The sequence below is a fragment of the Miniopterus natalensis genome, chromosome 5 (assembly GCF_054644295.1).
Source record: "Miniopterus natalensis isolate mMinNat1 chromosome 5, mMinNat1.hap1, whole genome shotgun sequence".
In the NCBI taxonomy this organism is placed as follows: Eukaryota; Metazoa; Chordata; class Mammalia; order Chiroptera; family Miniopteridae; genus Miniopterus; species Miniopterus natalensis.
Genome location: NC_142085.1, coordinates 6,641,683 through 6,663,550, shown reverse-complemented (window position 1 = coordinate 6,663,550; position 21,868 = coordinate 6,641,683). Strand labels below are relative to the sequence as shown.

Genomic DNA, 21,868 nt, shown 5'->3' with positions numbered 1-21,868 from the left:
TGTGCTTCCTGTAGAGGTGTGTCTTTTCTTTCACCAAGTTAGAAAAGTTTCCACCCATCATTTCTTCAAGTAGTTTCTCTATCCCTTTCTTCTCCTGGCACCCCTAAATTCAGATGTTGTCATGCTTGATGTTGTCCAATAGTCCTTCAGACTTTCCTCACTTTAAAAAATTGTTTAGCCCAACCTATATAATTCAGCAGTTGAACATTGACCTATGATCCAAGAGATCGTAATTCTATTCTTGGTTAGTGTACATGCCCAGGTTGTGGGTATAATACCCAGTAGGAGGGGTGCAGGAAGCAGCCGATCAATGACTCTCTCATTATTGATGTTTTTATCTCTCCCTCTCCCTCCCCCTTCTTTCTCTGAAACCAATAAAGATATATTTTTAAAAAATTATTTATTGTTTTCATTGCTCTGCTTGGCTGTTTTCTATCTTGTCTTCTAAGTTACTGATTCAGTCCTCTGCTTTACCCAACTGCTGATTTCTTATTCTGTATTCTTTATTTCAGATATTGTATTCTTCATTTCTGAATGGTTCTTTGTTATGGTTTCTATCTACTATTTAATGCTTACAATTTCTTTGCTTAAGTTCTCTCTAAATTCATTCATTCTTCTCCTAAGTTCCTTAAGCATCCTTATTACCATGGTTTTGACTCTGCATCTGTATGTTGGTGTCCTCCATTTTATTTAGTTATTTTTCTTAGAATTTCTCCTGTTCTTTTATTTAAGGCATGTTTCTTTGTCTCCTCATTTTGTCTGCCTCTTTATATTTGTCTCCATGTATTAGGTAGATCTGCTTTGTCTCCCAATCTTGGTATGGTGACCTTATGTAGTAGGTGTTTTGTGGGGCTCAGTGGTGTAGTCTCCCTAACCACCTGAGCTAGGTGCTCCAGAAATGTCCATTGTGTGGGTTAAATGAGTCCTCCTGTTGTAGTTGAGTCTTGATTGCTCTTAGCACATCCATGAGTGGGGATGACCTCCAGGCTGGCTGACTATGAAGATTAAGTCTGACCACAGTGTATGAGCCCCTTTGCAGGGACTGACCAACTTCCAAGGCAGAGTTGGCCACAGCAGGGTCTCATATCTGAATGGATCTCCTTTTGAGTGTGCCCATTTGTCCTTTGTGTGGCTAGTTGGGTTTTGCTCTCGTGCAGTCAGAAACCCATGGCTGGTTGTGTGTGTTCTGGGCCCTCTTAGAGGGACAGTGCCAGATACTGCCTGTAACCATCCTTGTGCTACCTCTCTGGAGCTACCATGCAATCCACAGTTGTATCTGCTTCTGCTGGGCCTGGGTGTGCATGGGAGGGTCCAAACTGTTTACCAGCTATGAGTTCAAAGGTAGTAAAACAAAAAGCCCAAGGCATCCTGATATTATCCTCCCCCTGTTGGCTGCTCTGACACCCTCTGAGACTGCCTGGACTTCCTTGATATACTTTTCATCAAAGTCTGTTAAGTGGGCCCAGGCTGACTGCAGCTGTCAGATTCTTGCACAAGGTGCTACCTGGGCAGGACAGAGCTACTGGTAGTCAGGAGGATGGTGCTAATAGGTCTCCTGTTGGGAGACTCCACCAGTGGCATGCAGAGGGAGGAAATAACCCCCATTCCAGAGCAACACAATTCATTGTTGGCCAGACTCTTCAACAACTGCTGGATTTGCCTGGATCTCCTCAGTTGTTCCTGAAGGTAGAGTGCAATTTGCTCAAGCTGCAAGATATTTTTCTGTGGGGCCTGAGCTAAACAGGGTGGGGCCCCTGGGAGTCAGAAGGACAGGGTTAGTCCACTCCCCTAGACTGATGCTGTAATGATAAGAGTGCTCAACCCAGGGAAGATGGCATCTGTGTGCAGTGCACAATAAGGACTCAACACATGGACCTCGGTGGCTGATCCTCCACATCTCTCCTCTGGGCCATGCAACCCAGTAATTCTCTGTATGACTCCAGTTTGCTCTGAGTCAGTTTCCCTGAACTTGGAGCTCTAGGCTGAGTGGTCAAGAATGAGATTCTGTGTGCTGGCTTTTTAGGAGAACACCTGGGTTTCTAGGAGGCTTATGTCTCTTCCTGGCAGATAGAATCCCTGCTGATTTTCACAGCTAGATGTTATGTGACCTCCTCTTCCTGGTTCTGGTGTTCTGGGCTGGGGAACCTAGAGTGTGGTTGAGATCCCTCATTCTCCAAAGAGGAACTTCTGTAGCTGAGATATCCCTTCAGATTCTCAGCTGCTGCATGTGAGTCCAGGACCAATCCTTTCCATATCTCTGCAAATCTAACCAGTCTCTCTGAGGCTTCTTCTGTTTCTATTTTGTTTGTTTATTTTGTTCTGTAGATTCTACATATAAATGAAATGATATGGTATTTGTCTTTCACTGACAGACTTATTTCACTTAGCATAATACTCTCCAAATTCCATCCATGCTGTTGAAAAAGTTACAATTTCTTTCTTTTTATACCTGAGTAGTATTCCATTGTGTAAATGTACCACAACTTTTTTATCCAGTCATCTACTGATGGGCACTAGGGTTGCTTCCAACTCTTGCTATTGCAAATAATACCCCAATGAACATAGGGGAACATATAGCCTTTCAAACTAGTGTTTTGGATTTCTTTGGATATATTCCTAGAAGAAGAATCACTGGGTCATTGCAAGGGATCTGAATAGATACTTCTCCAAAGAGTACATACAGATAGCCAATAGGCACATCTGCCTATTTCTATAGATCCTTGGTTAATGGACTCTTTTTCAGCTATTGTTCAGTTGGTTGATCTACAATTTAGTTGTAAATCTGGCTTGGCACTGGGAGGAGGTGTGTGTAGCTCCCACATACTCTACAGCCATCTGGAATCTCCTTTACTGGTAATAACTTAATTCTAATTTTGTTTTATGTGAATGGCACCAGAAGCTATTATTCTAAAATTTCCCAAAAGACTTTTTCATAAAATACTAAAATAAACATTAATAGTTTAATATCCTCCTTATCTAATAACGTATTTCAAATTTAATTTTGTATTAAGCAGAGTAAAATTTAAGTACATATCTCTTTAATGTATGTAGCAGGTATCATATGATTATTACTACACATACAGTTGTTAACACATGGGTGCCTTTACTGTATGCTGCCTTTAGAACAACTGTCTCATGTATGTGTGGGTTTGCATTTTGTCTTGAAATATATAGAAGGCCCAATGAAAGATCAATGAGTGTCATTGTTTACCAAACAGAAAACCTTGTTCTAAGTCCTCTTGCAGTTTTATTTCCAATTTCAGTAGCTTTTGGGTCAAGGGGGGGAGGGAGAATATCAAACAACATACCTCTGGCTGGTGATTTTTGACTTTTTGAACTTTATGTTCACTATAATCACAAACAAAAGTCATTTGAACCCGAGAGAAACCTTTGGAGGTGTTGCACATGTTTGTTCTCCTCCCTTCCTGACATTACACCTTTGTTTAGAATGAATTGTTTATTTCTTCCTTTCATTTTTCAGATATGTGTGAATAGGATAAAAGCAAGTCCATTAATGTATTTCCCTTTGTACCTGGCTTTTGTTTTGACTGTTTTTATATCTTTGTTTTCAACTCTCAATGATCATCTTCCTGAACTTCAAAGTACATTTATTTTTACATGATTTTGGTTCTTTATTTTATCTATCAGAGGTTTGCTATTTTCACTTACACTTCAATATTCCCCAACACTACTTATCTGATTAGTGTTGTCATCTGAATCTATGTAGAAAGATTATCTCTATAAGTAAATTTTATTAATAATTATGGTATTTTAAAGTGTCTGACATGTAAGTTTTGTCTTCAAGTTTCAATGATAAACTTCCTCAATTTTAACGTACTTGTTTTGTATTATTTTGTCTCATTATATTTCCAAACAAAGTTTTCCATCTTAATTTGTTATGCAATTTCTCCCATCATTACTTCATAGTTTTATTCTGTTGTTTATATATGAACATGCTTTCTGCGAAGTAAATTTTATTAATAATACACATCTGAAGTTTGAGGATTTCAAAGTGGCTGATGTTTTGCTAAAGTTAGATTTCTGCCATTGTTCGTGCATGTGTGTATATGTACTCATGTGTGTGTTTCTTTATCTGAATCATGACAGGTTTAGCTTCACATCAGAATTATTCAATAATTTAAATTTTTCTCTAGTTTATTTTTTATAATATTTACATTGGGCTTTCCATTTTATTTTTCAAATGATCATCAGTAAAAATTTAGTGAAAATTTTCTGACAATCCTTTACTAATTGTCTCTTTCAATGATTGCTTTATTGGCATCTTTAACATTCCATTTTTTAAAAAAATGTACATCATTTACTGGCTTGCCTTTCTCCAGGATGTCTACTCTATCTTTTCCCAATCTATTGGTTATGAAATTTCCCCATACTAAGTTCTCTCCATTTCTTAAAAGAGAAATGTTATTTTTTTCTTTTTTATTTTATACTTTTCCTTCCCTATAATCATTAGCTTCTTCTATCTTCAAGAGACTTGCCATAGTTTCATTATAAATTTTGTGAAGATAAAGGGGTTGGGTTATTAGTCATATGTTTTTCATTCTTTATGTATTTTTCTGTAAAACATATATTAACTTGAGACTTCTGTCACATAATCCAAGTTAAAAGACAGATTAAACTTGCAGTTTAAACATTTACATTTCCTCTAACCTTATGATAGGTGAGAAGACTCAAAAATTCCTGTATGACGTTCCTCCCTCTATTATCCATTATTAAAGACTATAACTTTTTGTATCAATTGTTGGTCAAGTGTGAAGATGAGACTCATGCTTTGATTGCACTTGGTCATATACCTAAGTGTTCCCAGGTATATAGTATTTTACATAATATTACCTGGCTGCTTTTTCTTTTTATCATAGTGAATGTTCTTCCTTTTTTTCATTTTTATTGAAATAATTATTAATTCTTCAAACTGTGATACATTAAATGTTTGTAAAAGACATTATGTACTAAGGACAGGTCAATAATAATGTATCTTTCAGTTTGGAAATATCACTTGAATGACATGAGAGCTCATTGTCCTTGGATATTTGTAAGATATGTTTTCATGAGATGTTTTCATAACACACTAATATAATCATTAAAAGTTAAAGTTTTTTTTTCTTTAAACATTAACATGTTATTTTTCAGAGGAAATGGGATTTAGAAATATATTTTAAAGTTTATAACAAACTTCATATGACTCCCCCTACAAATACAATTATGGACAGATGGGTGCTTTTACTATATGCTTTTTACATCATGTTTTAAGTATATGTCTCTTATATTAATTCATGTCAACTTTTTATTCCAAAAGGCTATGAGGCAGGCCCAGTGAAAGATGAATTACTGATACTGTTTATGTCAGAAGAGGTCTTATTTGACAGCTTCTATGGTTACATTTCCAATCTTAGTTCCCATTGCACCAAGTGGTTGAGGAATGTAAATTACAACATTGCCCCTATTGGTGAATTGTTTTTGAAACTTATGGTTCCAATTCTCAGAAATATAGATTAGTTTGAACCACAAAGAAAACTAAAATAATTTAAAATTTTGTCTTCGTTCTTTGCTGACATTGTGCCTCACTTTGAATGAGTTGGTAATTTCTTCCTTTTATTTTATTAAGTGTGAGGAATAAGCAAGTCCCATTAATGTATTTCACTGTAAACCAGGACATTGTTGTATCTACTTCTTAAACCTTTGACTTAAATTCTCAATGATCATTTTCTTCAAAACCAAAATGCCCAATTTTTTTTCATGAGTGTCTCTTTTCTTATCTATTCACTGTTTTGCCATGTACACTTGTTATGCATTTCCCCGTTATTACTTTTTCAATTGTCCTGTCATATAAATCATGTGGAGAGATCCTTTTTATCAAGTAAATTTTATTAATCATATACATCTGAAGTATTGGTATTTTACACTGTGACTGAAGTGTAAGTTTTTTCCAAGTCATGCTCAGGCCATCTGATTTACAACATTCTTCACTGACATTTAATACTTCATATTTCTTCTTTATATGAATTAAGATGGCTCCATTAAGTGTGTGATGGAAATCCACACAAAGAAAGGATATACTCATTGGTTGATGAAAATGTTGTGCCTAGAGGCACCCAGGAACCTACACCTGTATTTGCACTAGAAGTAGTTGTCTGAGATCTTTTAATTCAGTCTTTGTGATTACTTTATACTCCATACGTACCACAATAACAAGAATTGACTACATATATTCAATAAGAATAAAGACAGTAAATCTAACAATGAAATAATAAAAACATAAATTATGTCAAAGGAATCAATAAGATTTTTGAACGGTAACCACTAGAATTATTATTCCTGAAATAGACTTTCAGTTCAATAAATTTACTATTTTATAGCCCTTTTATTTTTTTGATCAATATGCTCTGGGTAAAAGTGAACTCTCAACCACTGTATTTTTGTGTGAATGTGTGAATCTCAGTGCTTTTGTAGGATTGGACGTGCCTACCTACAGGCAGTGTGTATATGTGTGTGTGTGTGTGTGTATTTATCTGCATCTTGATAGTTTTGAAATATAAATTTTCAAAAATTTGAATTGTTTTCTTGTTCCCCCCAATTGATCTTTTCTTTCTTTCTTTTTTTGTTTTTCAGAAAGACTTCAGGAACAAATGGGTAAATTTTTTTGAAAACTTGTTACTCTCTAATCTTTTTAAATGAATGATTCTTGTTGCCTTAACATTTGTTGCCTTTAAATCTGCATGCCATCTAATGTCACGCTCTTCTCCCAGGTGTCTACACTTCCTTCTCCAAATATTGGTTATGGATATGTTTTATATTATGTTATCTGTATTTCAACTCCCAATTTTCCACATTTCCTCATTGCTTACCCTCCCCATTTCATATCAGTGTATCTCTATCAACAATGACATTTTCTGTTTCCTGAGACCTGCTGAAGTTTCACTAAGAAGTTAGTGAGACGAAGGGCATTAGATTGTCAGGAACATGATTTCCATTCTGTATATCTTTCTGGATCTTATACAAAGATCAAACCTCTAACACACTTTCCATGTTCAGGGGCTCATCAGTATACTAGTGATACTTTCCTGAACTGCTGAGTGAAGTTTGTGCATTTTGTCCATCCATTGTCCTTTCAGAGCCTGTGTAAATTCTGATATTACTCAATGGTCAAATGTGAACTTGAGGCTCCTTCTTTCTCTGCCCTTAAACATATTACCCAAGAGCAGCAGGTCTACAAGTATTTCCATGATTTTCCTGGAAATTTATTTACATGTACCACCATACTAATGGGCTTCTCTTTTACATTTTCAATGACACATTTTAATTTCAGTATACTGCAATTTCTGTTAAATGTTTGTAGAATGATTTTATATGACAGAGAATGTTCAATTATTATATATATGGTCTCAGCTCTCATCTTTTCACGTGAAAGATAAGATACAGAAAACAATTGTTATGGAACAAAGTCAGTGGGTCCCTTGCCCATCACCTACAGAGAAGCCAAAGTCTGAAGCAATAGCTTTTGAAAGAGAAAAAGGTTGATTCATCAGGCAGGCAGGTGAGGAGATTGGAGACAGTCAGATCAATCTCCCAAATAAAATCTTAAAGCAAATTTAAGGAATAAGGGTGAGAAGGGGGTTATACATATTGATTAATTGTAATTCAGGGGTCTTATTGGATAGTCTTGGAACTAAGCCCTCTAAGTAAGGAATGTGAAAGGGCAGGAGGGGACAAGGAAATTCCAACCCGACAGAGTTTGACTGGTCAGTCCATGGGTGTCCACATTGGCTCTGGGCACCAGCTCTTCCTTAGGGACTGACTGACCTCTCCCTTTTTAAAGGGCTCCAGGTGACAACAGGATTTCTGTTATTTGAGTTCTCTGAACCTTGGTGCTGCTGTGCTCCTGAGGTCGGTTTAGGGTGATGGGGCTGTTGTAACTGTGCCTGCTCCAGCCTCTGTGACCAGTGTGATTGGCTTGGTTCCATGGTCTCCTGAACATTGTAGAGAGGCCTGTTGTTATCTCCTGAAAGACACACACACACACACACACACACACACACACACACACACACACACACACAACTAGAGGGAAAGAAGCTTTAGAGTCTTGTTTCCCAATTACCTTGGGATGTTGCCAAAGATTTTTTTCTACAACAGAAATAAAATTCATGGCACTTGAAAATTCTCCATGTAATGACATTTCCCTGTGTGTTTGTGATTGTGTGTGTGCTTACATGCAAAGTGTATGTGTGTGCTTATCTGCATCCTCGTAGTTTTAATTTTAAATAAAAATTTTGCATAAATTTTAATTCACTTTATTTTTTTCCTGATATTCACACCAATCTCCTTATTTTGTTTTTCAGAAAAATTCAAGGAAAGAAATGGTAAACTTTTTGTCAACCCATTGCTCTCAACCCTTTTGAAATAACTAGTTTCTGCTTGCCTTAACCTTCCCTACCTTTTAATCTCTATACTATCCATTGGCTCACTCTTCTCCTGGAGGTCTATGTTTCACTCCTTCTAAAATTGTTTATGGACTTCTCTCATATTAAGTCTCCCCATTTTAATTTCCCAACCTTCCAGTATTCATGTTTCTTCTTTGACCATTTCCATACCATTTCTCACTATCAACATTGGCTTTTTAATTTCCAGAGACTTGTAACATTTTAATTAATAAGTTGGTGACATGAAGGGCTTTGGGTTGGAAGACACATGGTTTTCATTCTGTATGTCTTATAGAACATGTCCAAAGAAAGGACCTATGTCATTGACAACAAACTAAAAGGCCCACTTTTATATCTTTTATACATTTTATAACCTTTAGAGATGCGAGAAGACATCTAACATATTGAATAAAGTTTATTTATTCACTGTCTTTTTAAAGCCTGTGTAAATTTTGATAACATCCAATGGTCAATTGTGAACTTGAGTCCTATTTTTCCATTTTCCTTGAACATATTACACAAACTACCCAGGTGTACAAATATTACCCATGAATATCCTGGAAATATTTTTATATACAACCATAATAAAACTTTCGTTTTTTATTTTCAATGACACAATTTTTAGTATGACCAGCTGCATTTGTGTTAAATATTTGTAGAAAACTTTTGTGTCACAAGGAGTGGCCCATTATAACACATCTTTAAATTGCAGGTTTTCATGGAAATGGCACAGGATATAATTATCCTAGGATATCGACCATAATTTTCATAGAAAAGGAATATAAACCTTAAAATACAATATACTCCTTAAAAAGACATTTTATAATTATATTCTTGATTTCAAAGGAAATAAAGTTAAATAAATGTCTATTTAATGTATGTGACAATTTTATATGGCTAATGCTATAGACATAATTTGTAAAGACTGTTACCTTTATTCATTTTTTTATCTCTTTTTAATACCTGTGTTGTGTTTGAGTGTGTGAGTTTACTCTTTTTCTATAAGATGTAGAGGCAAAATAAAAGACCAATGTTTGACATTGTTTAACCCGAGGAAGTGATTGCAACTCCTCTCATGGTGCCACTTTGAATCTTAGATCTTTTGGCAGCAAAAGTTAAAGGGAAGAAGAGCTACATTTCCTCTGTTTGGTGAGGGGCCTTTGAAACTTGTGGTTCCAATCTCAGAAATGAGTATTCGGTAGGACTCCAGAAAGTAACTATTGGAGTATTGAGATTTTTGTCTTCCTCTATTTCTGACATTATGCCTTCACTTTGGAGGAATTGTTTCCTTCTTTCTTTTATTTAATCAATAAACCTGAGGAAGAAAAAGGCAGGTCTTGTTAATGTAGTTACCTAGTCATGGTTTCCTCTGTTATTTATACCTTGGGCTTCAATGGTACCTCGTTGAGTCAATGACCATCTTCTTCAACTCCAATATCTAAATATTTTTGTATTATTTTTTCTCATTTTTTTTTGTCTCTCCAATCAGTGTTTTCATATTCATTTGTTATTCGATTTTCCCCATTATAACTTCTGTGATCTTTGCCATTGTTGTGACCTATGCAGACATTTCTTCTGTGGCCAATGTTACTATTCACATACGTCTGAAGTTCTGGCATTTACAGTGTGGCTGATATGTCACTTTTGTGCAAGACACATCAAGTCCTGCGACTTAGAACTCAGTTCAGAGACAATAATTTATTTTTCTTTTTTCCTTTTGATTTAATTAATATAAGCTTAATTTAGGCATGGGTTGCAATGAACACCCACATAAAACAAAGTTATGTTCATTGCATGACATAGATGTCAATGGAGATGCCCAGTGTATTACATGTCTAACTTCAAGAAAAAAAAAAAGGTTTATATTGTCTAACTCAGTGATTTTGTCTAATTTATACAATATTGTTATCCTGATACCTGAATTGATTTAATATATATCTTTAGCAGCAACCACAGAACTTACTAAATCTTAGAAAATGAATAATAAAAAGCCTCAAGAATGATCGAGACCTAAAATTTTAATATTTATTTCTCCATTCAGTCAAAAGACTCCTTTTATGCCCCTCTTCATTTTTTGGATCATATTCTTGGATAAACGTGAGCATTGAGTCACTCTGTGTTTACACGTACCTTCCCATAACATGTGTGTGTATGTTGATCTGCATTCTAATAATTTTAACTTTAAATGTAAATTTTTGAATAAAATTTAATTTTCTTTGTTTTTGTTTCCTTGATGTTTCCTTGGATCTTTTCACTTTATTTCTCAGTTCTCTTCAAAATATATTTCATAAATTTGTCCAGGATATGCTTATGTAAATTTATTTACCCAACTGATTGTCATGTAATACTTCATTTCTTTTTTTTTCTTGGAATTTAATATGAAAGTATTTTATTTATCTGGCAGTTAAAATAGACATTCACATAACACAAGGTTGATAAAAATGTTGTAAATAGAGTGGTCTATGAATAGAACATTGTTGTACTTCTACAGACATTGGTTCAAGGTCCTCTAATTTACTGTTTGTCCCTACTGTATACAACATAGCTGCTGCAAACACTACAATTGACTGTGCTCACTAATTAAGCCAAAGAACTCATGAATCTTGCACATTGAACAGTAAAATCCTAGGTAATGTCAAAGGGGATAAGAAATACTTCAATAGGTCACCTTGAGAAATATTATTTACATTTTTAAAAAATTTCAGTTTATGGTAATTTTCATTTTGAAAAGAGTGCTCTCGGGAAAATACTGAGGTCTCAAGCACTGCTTGGAACACCTGTGTGTGGGTGAGATGTCTGTGCCGATATGCAGTGTTGCGCCTGTGTGTTTATCAGCAGCCTGAGAGGATACATTTGAAATAGAAATTTGAGTGGATATTGAGTTTTATTCTTATTTCTGTTACACAATGTTTACATTGATGTCTCTATTTTGTTTTTAAGAAAACCTGTGAAAGCACATGCTACACATTTATAAAATCCTTACTCATGACCCTAATAAAGTGTATGACCTTTATATTCCCTTCTGTTAATCTACATGCCATTGATTGGCTCCCTCTTTTCCTGGATAGTTACCTTTACCACTTTAATTAACTTTCTAAGGTCTTCTGTCATATTAAGTCTCTCCAATTCAATTTTCCAAACTTCCATATATTTCCATTGCATTGTATGCATTCCATACCATTGTTGCAGGAAAAACATTGGCTTTTGCTGATCTTCAGAAAACAGCTGTATTTTCAGTAACTTGGTGAAATGAAAGGCATTAGTTTGACAGGCACATGGACTGGTTCTCAATCTGTCTATCTTTCTGGAACATATTCAAATGCAGGTCAAAGTAATTAATTCCATATTTAGGTCATCATGTGATATTTTCCTGATCTTAAGACATGTGAAAATAATCCTCATATACTTAGTAAAGTTAGTCAATCCTTTTCCTTTCAAAATCATTTTAGATTTACATATGTATACATATATATTTATATACACACACCTATATACATATACCTATATTTACATATACATACATACATACATATTCACACACAAAAACATACACATATATAATTCCATGGTCAAGTGTGAACATTAGGCTTATATTCCCACTGCCCTTATACATATTTTGAATCTGTTCAGAGGTCTACAAATATTTTCCATGATTTTCCTGGAAATGATTTTATATACAACCTTACCACCTGTTTTTCTCTTTGACTTTTAGATTAACACTATTTTAATACTGCTAAACTCCAATGCCTGTTAATATTTAATGGAGAATTTTAGATCAATTTAAATGTTCAATGATTATGTATTTCTCAAGTCTCAATATTTGAACTGAAGTACTTGGAAATAAATTTCCTTGGAATGTTCCAAAAGATTTTTTCTACAACATAAGTAAAATCCTCAGAACTTAACACATTCCTTGCAATGCCATTTTTTTCATGAACATTTTAATTCCAAGTGAATTCATTCCAGAAATATATCAATTTAATGTGTATAGCAGGTTTTTTATGATTGTTGCTACATGTAGAATTTTGAACAGTTGGATTCTTTGACTCTTTTTTTCCTTGTCTATTTCTTCATCCTGATATTTACCTTGATCCCTTCATTCTGTTTTTCAGAAAGACCAAAGCAATATGAAAGTATGTTTTCTGAAACCTATTATTCCCCATCCTATTTAAATGACTGGTATCTTGTTTCCTTAATATTCCCTGCAGTCTACAGTGTCTGACATTCATTGACTTACTCGCCTAGATTTCTACCCTCCTGAAACGTTAATGGTTGGTGGTGCCCAGGCAGGCTAAATAGCCATCTCAAATGGGTGAATAAATAAAAATCAAATTTATTAAAAGGGGATGGGATAGCCAGCGGGAAGGGCTACACATCCCTGAGCCAAAGGTTATTGGGTCTGCGATGGCAGCAAAAATATACTTGGGACAGTGAAGCAAGGAAGAGCATAGAAGAAGCAACAGGAGAGCCTCGTCTTGACTGCTTTGGCTCACTGAGAAATTGGAGAGGGAGAAGGGGGCCTTGGAGAGAGGTTCAGGGGTAAGCCTGGGACAAGCTGTCACTGCCCATTGTTCCTCTGGTTGCAAGTCTAGTGGATTCCCCAAGGAGGGAAGAAGAGGGATGGAGATTGTGCTGCTGTGCCCCCCAGTGGAGAGTGTGCACTGGGTCCTTTTTCCTGAGCATATTTATCTCTTTCTTGCAGACGGGAATCTGAGGGGAAGTCTCAGGGGAGGGTCTCAATAGACTATTCATCAGCTTTCCAAGTGTGCTCTTTCAGGGTCCTGATCTCCATTGATTGATCATTGCCAAAGCAGGGGGTCATTAGTCCTGAGGCAGCCAAGGCACCAGACAAGTGGCTGGTTTCAATGCTTTTCTGGTCCTGGAGCTGTAATACAACTGAGGTCTAGATGTTATCTTTAGGGAGGAATGATTACTGGGTCTAAACCAAGTGGCCAGTGATATGCAAGGGGAGGATAGGTTACCTGGGGACAAAGTTCTTCTTTTCCCAGTTTCACTCCTGGCCAAGCATCCAGGGCTTCCTGCCCTGGTGAGTTTTCTGTACTGGAGTTTGTGTACCTGGCCCATCTAACAGTTCCTTTCCCAACAAGTTGGTTATGGACTTCTCCCACATTAGATCTATCCATTTCAATTTCCCAACCTTCCATTTTTTCTATTTCTTTTTTAAAATTTATTTTTATTGTTGAGAGTATTACAGATGCCCCCCATTTCTTCCATTTTGCTCCCCTCCACCTGGCTCCAACCTCACCCCTTCTTCACCTCCCTATCGTTTGTGTCCATGGGTGATGCATATAAGCAAATGAATACTTTGATTAATCTCTTCCCACCCCGCTCCTCCCTTCCCTATGCTATTTGTGTGTTCTCCCTACCAACATTGGCTTATACTGTTTTCTCAATTTGTTACAGTTTCCCTAAGAAGCTGGTAAGATGAAGGGCATTAGGTTGATAAGCACATGGTTTGTATTTTGTTTATCTTTCTGGAACATAGTCAAAGATTATGCCACCCTCATACATCCATACTAGAGTGACCATTCCTATAACACTGATATTTTCCTAACCTTAAGGGAGGCAAAAAAATTCCAAAAATTCTGAGTAAAATTTGACGATGCATTGCTTTTCAAATCTTGTGTAAATTCTCTTATCATTAATAGGTCAAAGATGAACTTAAGGCTTATATTTACCTCTGCCCTTGCATACATCACCCAAGTGATTGTAATGTACAAACATTTCCCATGATTATTACTGGAAGATTATTTCCAACCAGAGTAACACTTCTTACTGTTTTGCACTTTCAATGACAAAATTATCATTTTGGAAAACTAATTTCCTTTTTTAAAAATTGTTTTTTCCTCTCCCCATCCACCCCTTGACTCCTGCCTTCACTCTGAGATTTGTAAGTCTGTCCCATGCTTCTATGCCTCTGAATCTATTTTCTTCATCGGATTATTTTGTTCATTAGATTCCACATATGAGTAAGATCATGAGATACTTGTCCTTCTCTGCTGGCTTATTTTGCTTAGCATAATTCTCTCCAGGTCTTACCGTGCTGTCTCAAAGGGTAAGAGATCCTTACAACTGTATAGTACTCAGGGGTGTAAATGAATGAGAAGATGCTTGATATGATTTCAGTCTTCTTGAGCTTGTTGAGACTTGTTTTGTGTTGAAACATGTGGCCTATCTTTGAGAATGCCCCATGTGCATTTGAGGAGTATATATATTTTCAGCTTTGGGATGAAATGTTTTGTAAGCATCAATTAAATCCATCTGATCTAGTGTGTCATTTAGAGTCACTGTTTTCCTTGTTGAGTTTTTGTCTGGAAGATCTATCCAGTAAAGTCAGTGGAGTGTTAAAGTCCCCTACTAATACTGTATTACTATGGATCTCTCCTTTAATGTCCTCCAGTAGTTTTTGTTTGTTTGTTTGTTTTATTTTTTTCCAGCCTGTGTCTTTTGTTCTGAGGTGGGAATCTTGTAGACAGCATATATTTGGGTTATGTTTTCTTATCCATTCAGCTACCCTATGTATTGACTGGAACATTTAATCCACTCACATTTAAGGTTATTATTAATAGGTACTTATCTATTGCCATTTTATTTCTATATTCCTATGTTTCTCTTTCTCTCTATTTCAAATTCTTACTACAGCAGTCCCTTTAACATTTCTTGCAATGCTGGTATTGTGGTGATAAACCCCTTTAGCTTTTTATTTTTGTCTGGGAAGCTCTTTATTTCACCACCTATTTTGAATGATAGCCTTGCTGGATAAAGTAGTCTTGGTTTCAGATCCTTGATTTTTATTACCTTAAATATCATTCCCTTCTAGCCTATAGAAGTCTGATGAGAAATCAGCTGACAGCCTTATGGGAACTTCTTTGTAGTTAACAGCTTGCTTTTCTTTTGCTGCCTTTAAGATTTTATCTTTCTCTTCAACTTTTGGCAGTTTAATTATGATATGTCTGGGAGTGGGCCTCTTTGAGTTCTTCTTGTGTGGGACTCTCTGTGCCTCCTGAAATTGTGTGACTTTTTCCTTCATCAGGTTAGGGAATTTTTTTGCCATTATTCCTTCAAGTAGTTTCTCTAAATTTTCCTTACTTTCGACCTCTTCTGGCACTCTTATGATGTGAGTAATGTTACATTTCATATTGTCCCATAGTTACCTTAAACTGTCCTCCTGTTTTTAATTTTTTTTCATTTTGGTTCTCTGAGTGATTTTTTTCTACCCTGTCTCCCAATTCACTGATCTGATCCTCAGCTTCCCCTAATCTGCTGTTTATTCCTTCCACTGTATTTTTAATTTCTACTCTGTCATTCTTAATTTCCTTCATGGTTTCCATCTCTTTTCTGATGCTGTTGAGTATACTCATGATAAGTATTCTGAACTCTATATCTGATTGATTACTTATCTCCATTTCATTTAGCTCTTCTCCTGGAGAAATCTTTTGTTCTTTCTCTGAGGCTTGTTTTTTTTTTTTTTTTTAAGTTTTGTCTCCTCATTTTGGCTGCCTGTTTGGATTTGTTTCTATGTATTAGGTAGCTCTACTAGGACTCCCAGCCTTTTGGATAGTCTCTGGTGCAGGCCAGTGTCAGATGCTACTTGTGACTGGCATTGAGGACCCTGCGTGAAGCTTTCTGCACTTCACAGCTTGTGGCTCACCCTGCTGAGGCTGAGTGCATTTGGAATGGACCAAGATGAGCACCAAGGTCTGCTTTTCCAAGCCCTGAGTCCAGAAGCAAATCAGGCAAAGGCTCAAAGCACCCAGAGGATAATTGTTATTCAGTCTCTTAATGATCCTCAGGCTGTAGAAACTCCACAGGGTGGGGTGAGAGGTTTTTATTGGGAAATTGTTTCCCTCCCAGGGAAAAGTTCCTGGACAGTAAATGTCTGCCTGAGAAAGATGTCCTCTGCCACATGGGGGAATGACTCAGCACAAAAATCCAAATGGCTGCCTTCTGAGCTCCATCCCCTAAGCCAACACAACCATACTTTCCCCAAACATAGCCAGTCGACTCTGCTCTCCCTCTGCAGGAGCCCAAGGTAAGAGGCTGCACACAAAGCTTTGTGCATTGGCCTTTTAAGAGGGTGCCTTCATTTCTAGCTATCTCTCCCTGGCAGACAGAAATTCCACTGCTCTTCACAGCCAGATTTTATATGGGCACCTTTCTCAGTTCTGGTTCTCTGGGCTGGGAAGTCCAGCTTGGGGTTTAGGCCCCAGAGTTATCAGTGGGAAACCCTCATAGCTGAGATATTCCTCTAGAACTTAAGTTGCTGTCTGTGGGAGCTCAGCCAGCTTTCTCACGCCTCCACATTTCCTACCAGTCTCTATGTGATCTCTGCTTTATGTCCTTGGTTATGAGGGTGATATCCAGCTAATCTTCAGTTAATTATTCAGGATGGTTTGTTTATATTTTACTTGTAATTCCACTTTTGTCCTGGGAGAGTATCAATTTAGCTTCCACCCAATCTGATGCCATCTTGGAATTAGCTGGAAAACTAATTTCTGATTAATATTTGTAGGAGGATTTCATGAGGCAGAGAATGCTAAGTTAAATATATATATTAAATTAAGAATATATATGTATATATGTATATATTCTTAATTTTTTCTGTGAAAGACATGGGAGACAATACCCTATAATGATGCCCAAGGATTAATTTATAACACAAATGTAATACTGATAATTATACATTCTCTTTGTCATGACAATTTCTTAACAATAATTTCTTTCAAAGGGATTTCAATTCCATAGTATATTGATATAATAATATATGGACCAGGCTCTAAATGACAGCTGCTACAGATAGTGTTTTGGAATGATGGGTACTTGTGCTCTTATTACTCCTCTCTTTTTAAGTACTCTTGTGTATGAGTGTGTTATTTAATTTTATTCTGTAATAGGTAAAAGTCTCAGTGCAAGATGAATGACTGATAGACCTTATATCGACTCCACTCTTTAGAGGGAGTAGTAGTTCAGCTCCTTGTATGTTGTTATTTCCAATCACAGACCCTCTGGCATCAGGAATGTGTGAAAGTGAAATTTTATTTTATCAAATTAGTGAGATGATTTTTGAGCACTGTACATCCAATTCTCAGAATCACATCAATATGGGTGGATATAGAAGGTATTGTGATACGTGAAATAAGTCACACAGAGAAAGACAGACACCATATGCTTCCACTTATATATGGAATCTAAAGAACAAAATATACAAACAAAAAAATCAAGGGAGATTCATAAATACAAAGAAGATTTTGATGGTTTCCAGAAGGGAGGTCCCATTGATAAGTAGGTAAAAAAGGTGAAGACATTAAGAAATACAAATTGGTATTTACAACCAAATGTGAATCCTTTATTAGAAAAACATATATCAGTCTTTGAATCATATCTTAAATTTCATGTATAATAACTTAACTTGGAGAATGTGCTTAGAATGAAATGAATAGGCAGGAATGGAAAGAGAAGTGAGTTAGGCAAAACTCTTCTACAAAGGAAACACATTTCTTTTTTTTTTTATGCATTCATTGGTTGATTTTTTAATTAAGTTTATTGGGGTGAAAATGGTCAATATAAGCATATTGGTTTCAGGTGTGGGTTTCTATGTTACAAGATCTGTATATTGCTCTATGAGCCAACCACCAAAACTCATATATTCTTCTATCACCATATATTAAGACACCTTTCATCTCCACCCCCTTCCCTCTAAAACAACCACCATGCTGCTGTTTGTGTCCATGAATTCCAGTTTTCCATCCCACACATGAGTGAAATCATATGTTTCTTAGCTTTTTCTTACTGAATTATTTTACTTAGTATAATATTCTCAAAGTCCATCCTTGTTGTTGTTTCACCCTTTCTTATGGTTGAGTAGTATTCCATTGTGTACATGCACCACACCTTCTTTACTCAGTCCTCTATCACAAGACACTTTGGTTGTTTCCTTGTCTTGGCCACCATGAATAATACTGCAATGAACATAGGGGTGCACATATCTTTGCAAGTACTTGTTTTTGACATTTTTGGGTATATACCCAAGAGAGGGATTACTGGGTCATATGGTCCCTCTAGTCTTAATATTTTGAGGAATCATCAGACTGCTTTCCATAGTGGCCGCACCAGTCTACATTCACTGCGGTGCAGTGAATGAGGTTCCCTTTTCTCCACAACCTCTCCAACACTTGTTATTACTAGCCTTGTTCATAATAGCCATTCTAACAGGTATGAGGTGGTATCTCATTGTAGTTTTGATTTGCATTTCTCTAATTGCTAATGAGGTCAAACATCTTTTCATATATCTATTGGCTGTTTGTATGTTTTCTTGGGAGAGGTGTCTGTTCAGGTCCTCTGCCCACATTTGGATAGGGTTGTTTGTTTGGTCTTGAGTTTTGTGAGATCTTTATGTAATATATTTTGAAGATTAAACCTTTGTGGGAGAGACTCTTTGAAAATATTTTCTCCCATCTGGTTGGCTCCCTCTTTGTTTGGTTGTCAGTTTCTTTTGCTGTGCAGAAGCTTTTTAGTTTGATATAGTCCCATTCATTTATTTTTGCCTTTTCTTCTTTTGCCTTTGGGGTCAAGTTCATAAAATGTTCCCCACGACCAAGGTCCATAAGTTTGGTACCTATGTTTTCTTCTTTGTAACTTATTGTTTTGGGTCTTACATTTAGGTATTTATTCTATTATGAGTTAATTTTGTACATGGGGAAAAACTGTAATCCACTTTCATTCTTTTGCATTTGACTTTTCAGTTTTTCCAGCACCATTTATTGTAGAGACTGTCTTTACTCCATTGTGTGTTTCTGGCTCCTTTGTCAAAAATTATCTGCCCATATATATGTGGTTTTATATCTGGGCTCTCTATTCTGTTCCACACATCTGTGTGTCAGTTTCTGTACCAATACCATGCTGTTTTGATTATTGTAGTTCTCTATTATAATTTGAAGTAAGGTAGCATGATACCCCCAGCTGTGTTCTTTTATCTCAGTATTGTTTTTGCTATTCAGGGTCTTTTGTGGTTCCATACAAATCTGATTTTTTTTGGTTCTTTTCCTTCGAAAAATTACTGGTATTTCCATCAGGATGGCATTAAATCTGTATATTGCTTTTGGTAATATGACCATTTTAAGTATGCTGATTCTTCCAATCATTGAACATAGGATATTTTTCTATTTTGTTGTGTCTTTTTCAATCTCTTTTAATAATGCTTTTAAATTTTCAGTATGTAGGCATTTCATGTTCTTTGTTAAGTTTATTCCCAGGTATTTTATTCTTTTGGTTGCAATTGTTAAAGGAATAGTTTTATTCATTTCTTTTTTCTGAAGTTTTGTTAGTAAAAAGGAAGACAATGGATTTTTGTATATTGATTTTTAAAAAAATTTATCTTTATTGTTGAACTTATTACAGGTGTCCCATCCCCCCCCCCCCATTGACTCCCTCCATCCCGAGGCCTTCACCTCATTATTGTCTGTGTCCATGGTTTATGCATATATGCCTGTAACTTCTGGTTAATCTCTTCCCATCCACCACCCCCTTCCATCTTTCCTCTGAGAAATGACCTTCTGTTGCATGTTTCAATGTCTCTGGGTCTCTTCTGTTTGTCAGATTTTTGTGTGCATTAGCTTCCTCTTAGAGAAGACCATTTAACATTTCATGTAATATTGGTTTGGTGGTGATGGACTCCTTTAGCTTTTTCTTATCTGTGAAGCTCTTTATCTGACCTTCAGTTCTAAATGATAGCTTTGCTGGGTAGAGCAATCTTGGCTGTAGGTTCTTGCTTTTCATCACTTTGAATATTTCTTGCCACTCCCTCTGGCCTGCAGAGTTTCTGTTGAGAAATCAGCTGACAGTCGTATGGGAGCGCCCTTGTGGGTAACTAGCTGCTTTTCTCTTGCTGTTTTTAAGTTTCTCTCTTTGACTTTAACCTTTGGCAATTTAATTATGATGTGTCTTGGTGTGGACCTCTTTGGATTCCTCTTGTTTGGGAGCCTCTGTGCTTCCTGGACTTGTAAGTCTATTTCTTTCACCAGGTAAGGGAAGTCCTCTGTCATTTTTTCAAATAAGTTTTCAATTTTTTGCTCTCTTTTTTCCCCTTCTGCTATCCCAATAATATGAATGTTGGGCTGCTTCAACTTGTCCCACAGACTCCTTTCACTATCTTCTTTTCTGGATTATTTTTTCCTTTTGCTCTTCTCATTGGGTGTTTCTTGCATCCTCATATCCCAAATTGCTGATTTGATTCTCAGCGTCCTCTACTCTACTGTTGATTCCCTGTAAGTTATTCTTCATTTCAGCTCATGTAGCCTCCATTTCTGATTGGTTCTTTATTATGTCACTGATGATCTCACTAGTTTCCGTAATAGTCTTACTAAGATCCTTGAGCATCCTTATAACCATAATTCTGAACTCTGTATCTAGTAGCTTGCTTGGCTCCATTTCATTTAGTTCTTTTTCTGGAGATTTCTTCTATTTTTTCCTTTTTGACATGTTTCTTTGCCTCCACATTTTGGCTGCTTCTAGGTGTTTGTTTCTATGTATTAGGTAGAGCTGTTATGTCTCCTGGAATCTGTAGAGTGGCTTTGTGTAGTAGGTGTCCTGTAGGGTCCACTGGCTCAGCCTCCCCAGTCACCTGAGCTGGGCCTTCTAGGTGCTCCCCTGTGTGGACTGTGTGCACTGTCCTGTTGTAGTTTAGCCTTGGTTGCTGTTGGCATCCCTGGGAGGAATTGACCCCCAGGCCAGTCAGCTGTGAGGACTAGCTGCAACTATAGCCAAAGAGCTGCTGTGCTGGAGACACCCCTATGGAGTAAGATTTACTTCAATGGAGCTTTGGTGTTCACTGAACCCACCACTTGAGTGTGTTGCTTGTGGATGTGGTAGGGTTATAATCCAGTGTGGTCAAAGCTGACCACCAGGTGCACTGTTTTGGGGGCCTCCTGGGAGCTGCAAAGTTAGCCTCTGCCTACCCTGCCCAGGACCACCCAGCATGAGCTACTCAGCAATCCATAGATGGCTGCTTTTTGTGCTGGGCTTGGAAGTATCCAGGAGATGCCAAGCTATGAACCAATGCAGGGTGCTGCAGGTGCCAGGCCTGGGGCCACTTATCAAGAGGTATGGGGCATGCTGAGGCCAGCCGCTGCTGGTTTCAGAAACTTTAGGAAATTCTTAAGCATGAGGCAAGAGAGGCCACTGACATAGAAAAGACACTAGACATGGCTTGGATGAGTTTGCAAGTAGGAAGGGGTGGGGTCTTCTGAAATCACCAGGGGAGGGTGAAAGGTGTGAGTCAGGTTGTTGGAGATTCAAATATGGCTCCTGCCTGTGGGCTCTGTAGGGGTGGGGGCTCATCAAAGGAGCAATGGCCTCTGCCACCTCCTCTGTCTATAAGAAAGCTGCCCTTCCAGCTCTTGCCCCAATTTCAG

General features: G+C 36.9%; 1 protein-coding gene across 1 annotated transcript in view; it reads left to right on the top strand.

Annotated features, from left to right (window-relative positions):
- LOC107544123 (butyrophilin subfamily 1 member A1-like) overlaps window positions 1-21,868 on the top strand; it is a 139,121-nt gene that overhangs the window by 31,481 nt on the left and 85,772 nt on the right. The window contains exons 3-4 of the mRNA XM_087817324.1: window positions 6,628-6,648; window positions 8,358-8,378. Coding sequence (XP_087673450.1) covers window positions 6,645-6,648; window positions 8,358-8,378 — 25 coding nt within the window. The 5' untranslated portion in view covers window positions 6,628-6,644. The remainder of the gene's footprint in view (window positions 1-6,627; window positions 6,649-8,357; window positions 8,379-21,868) is intronic.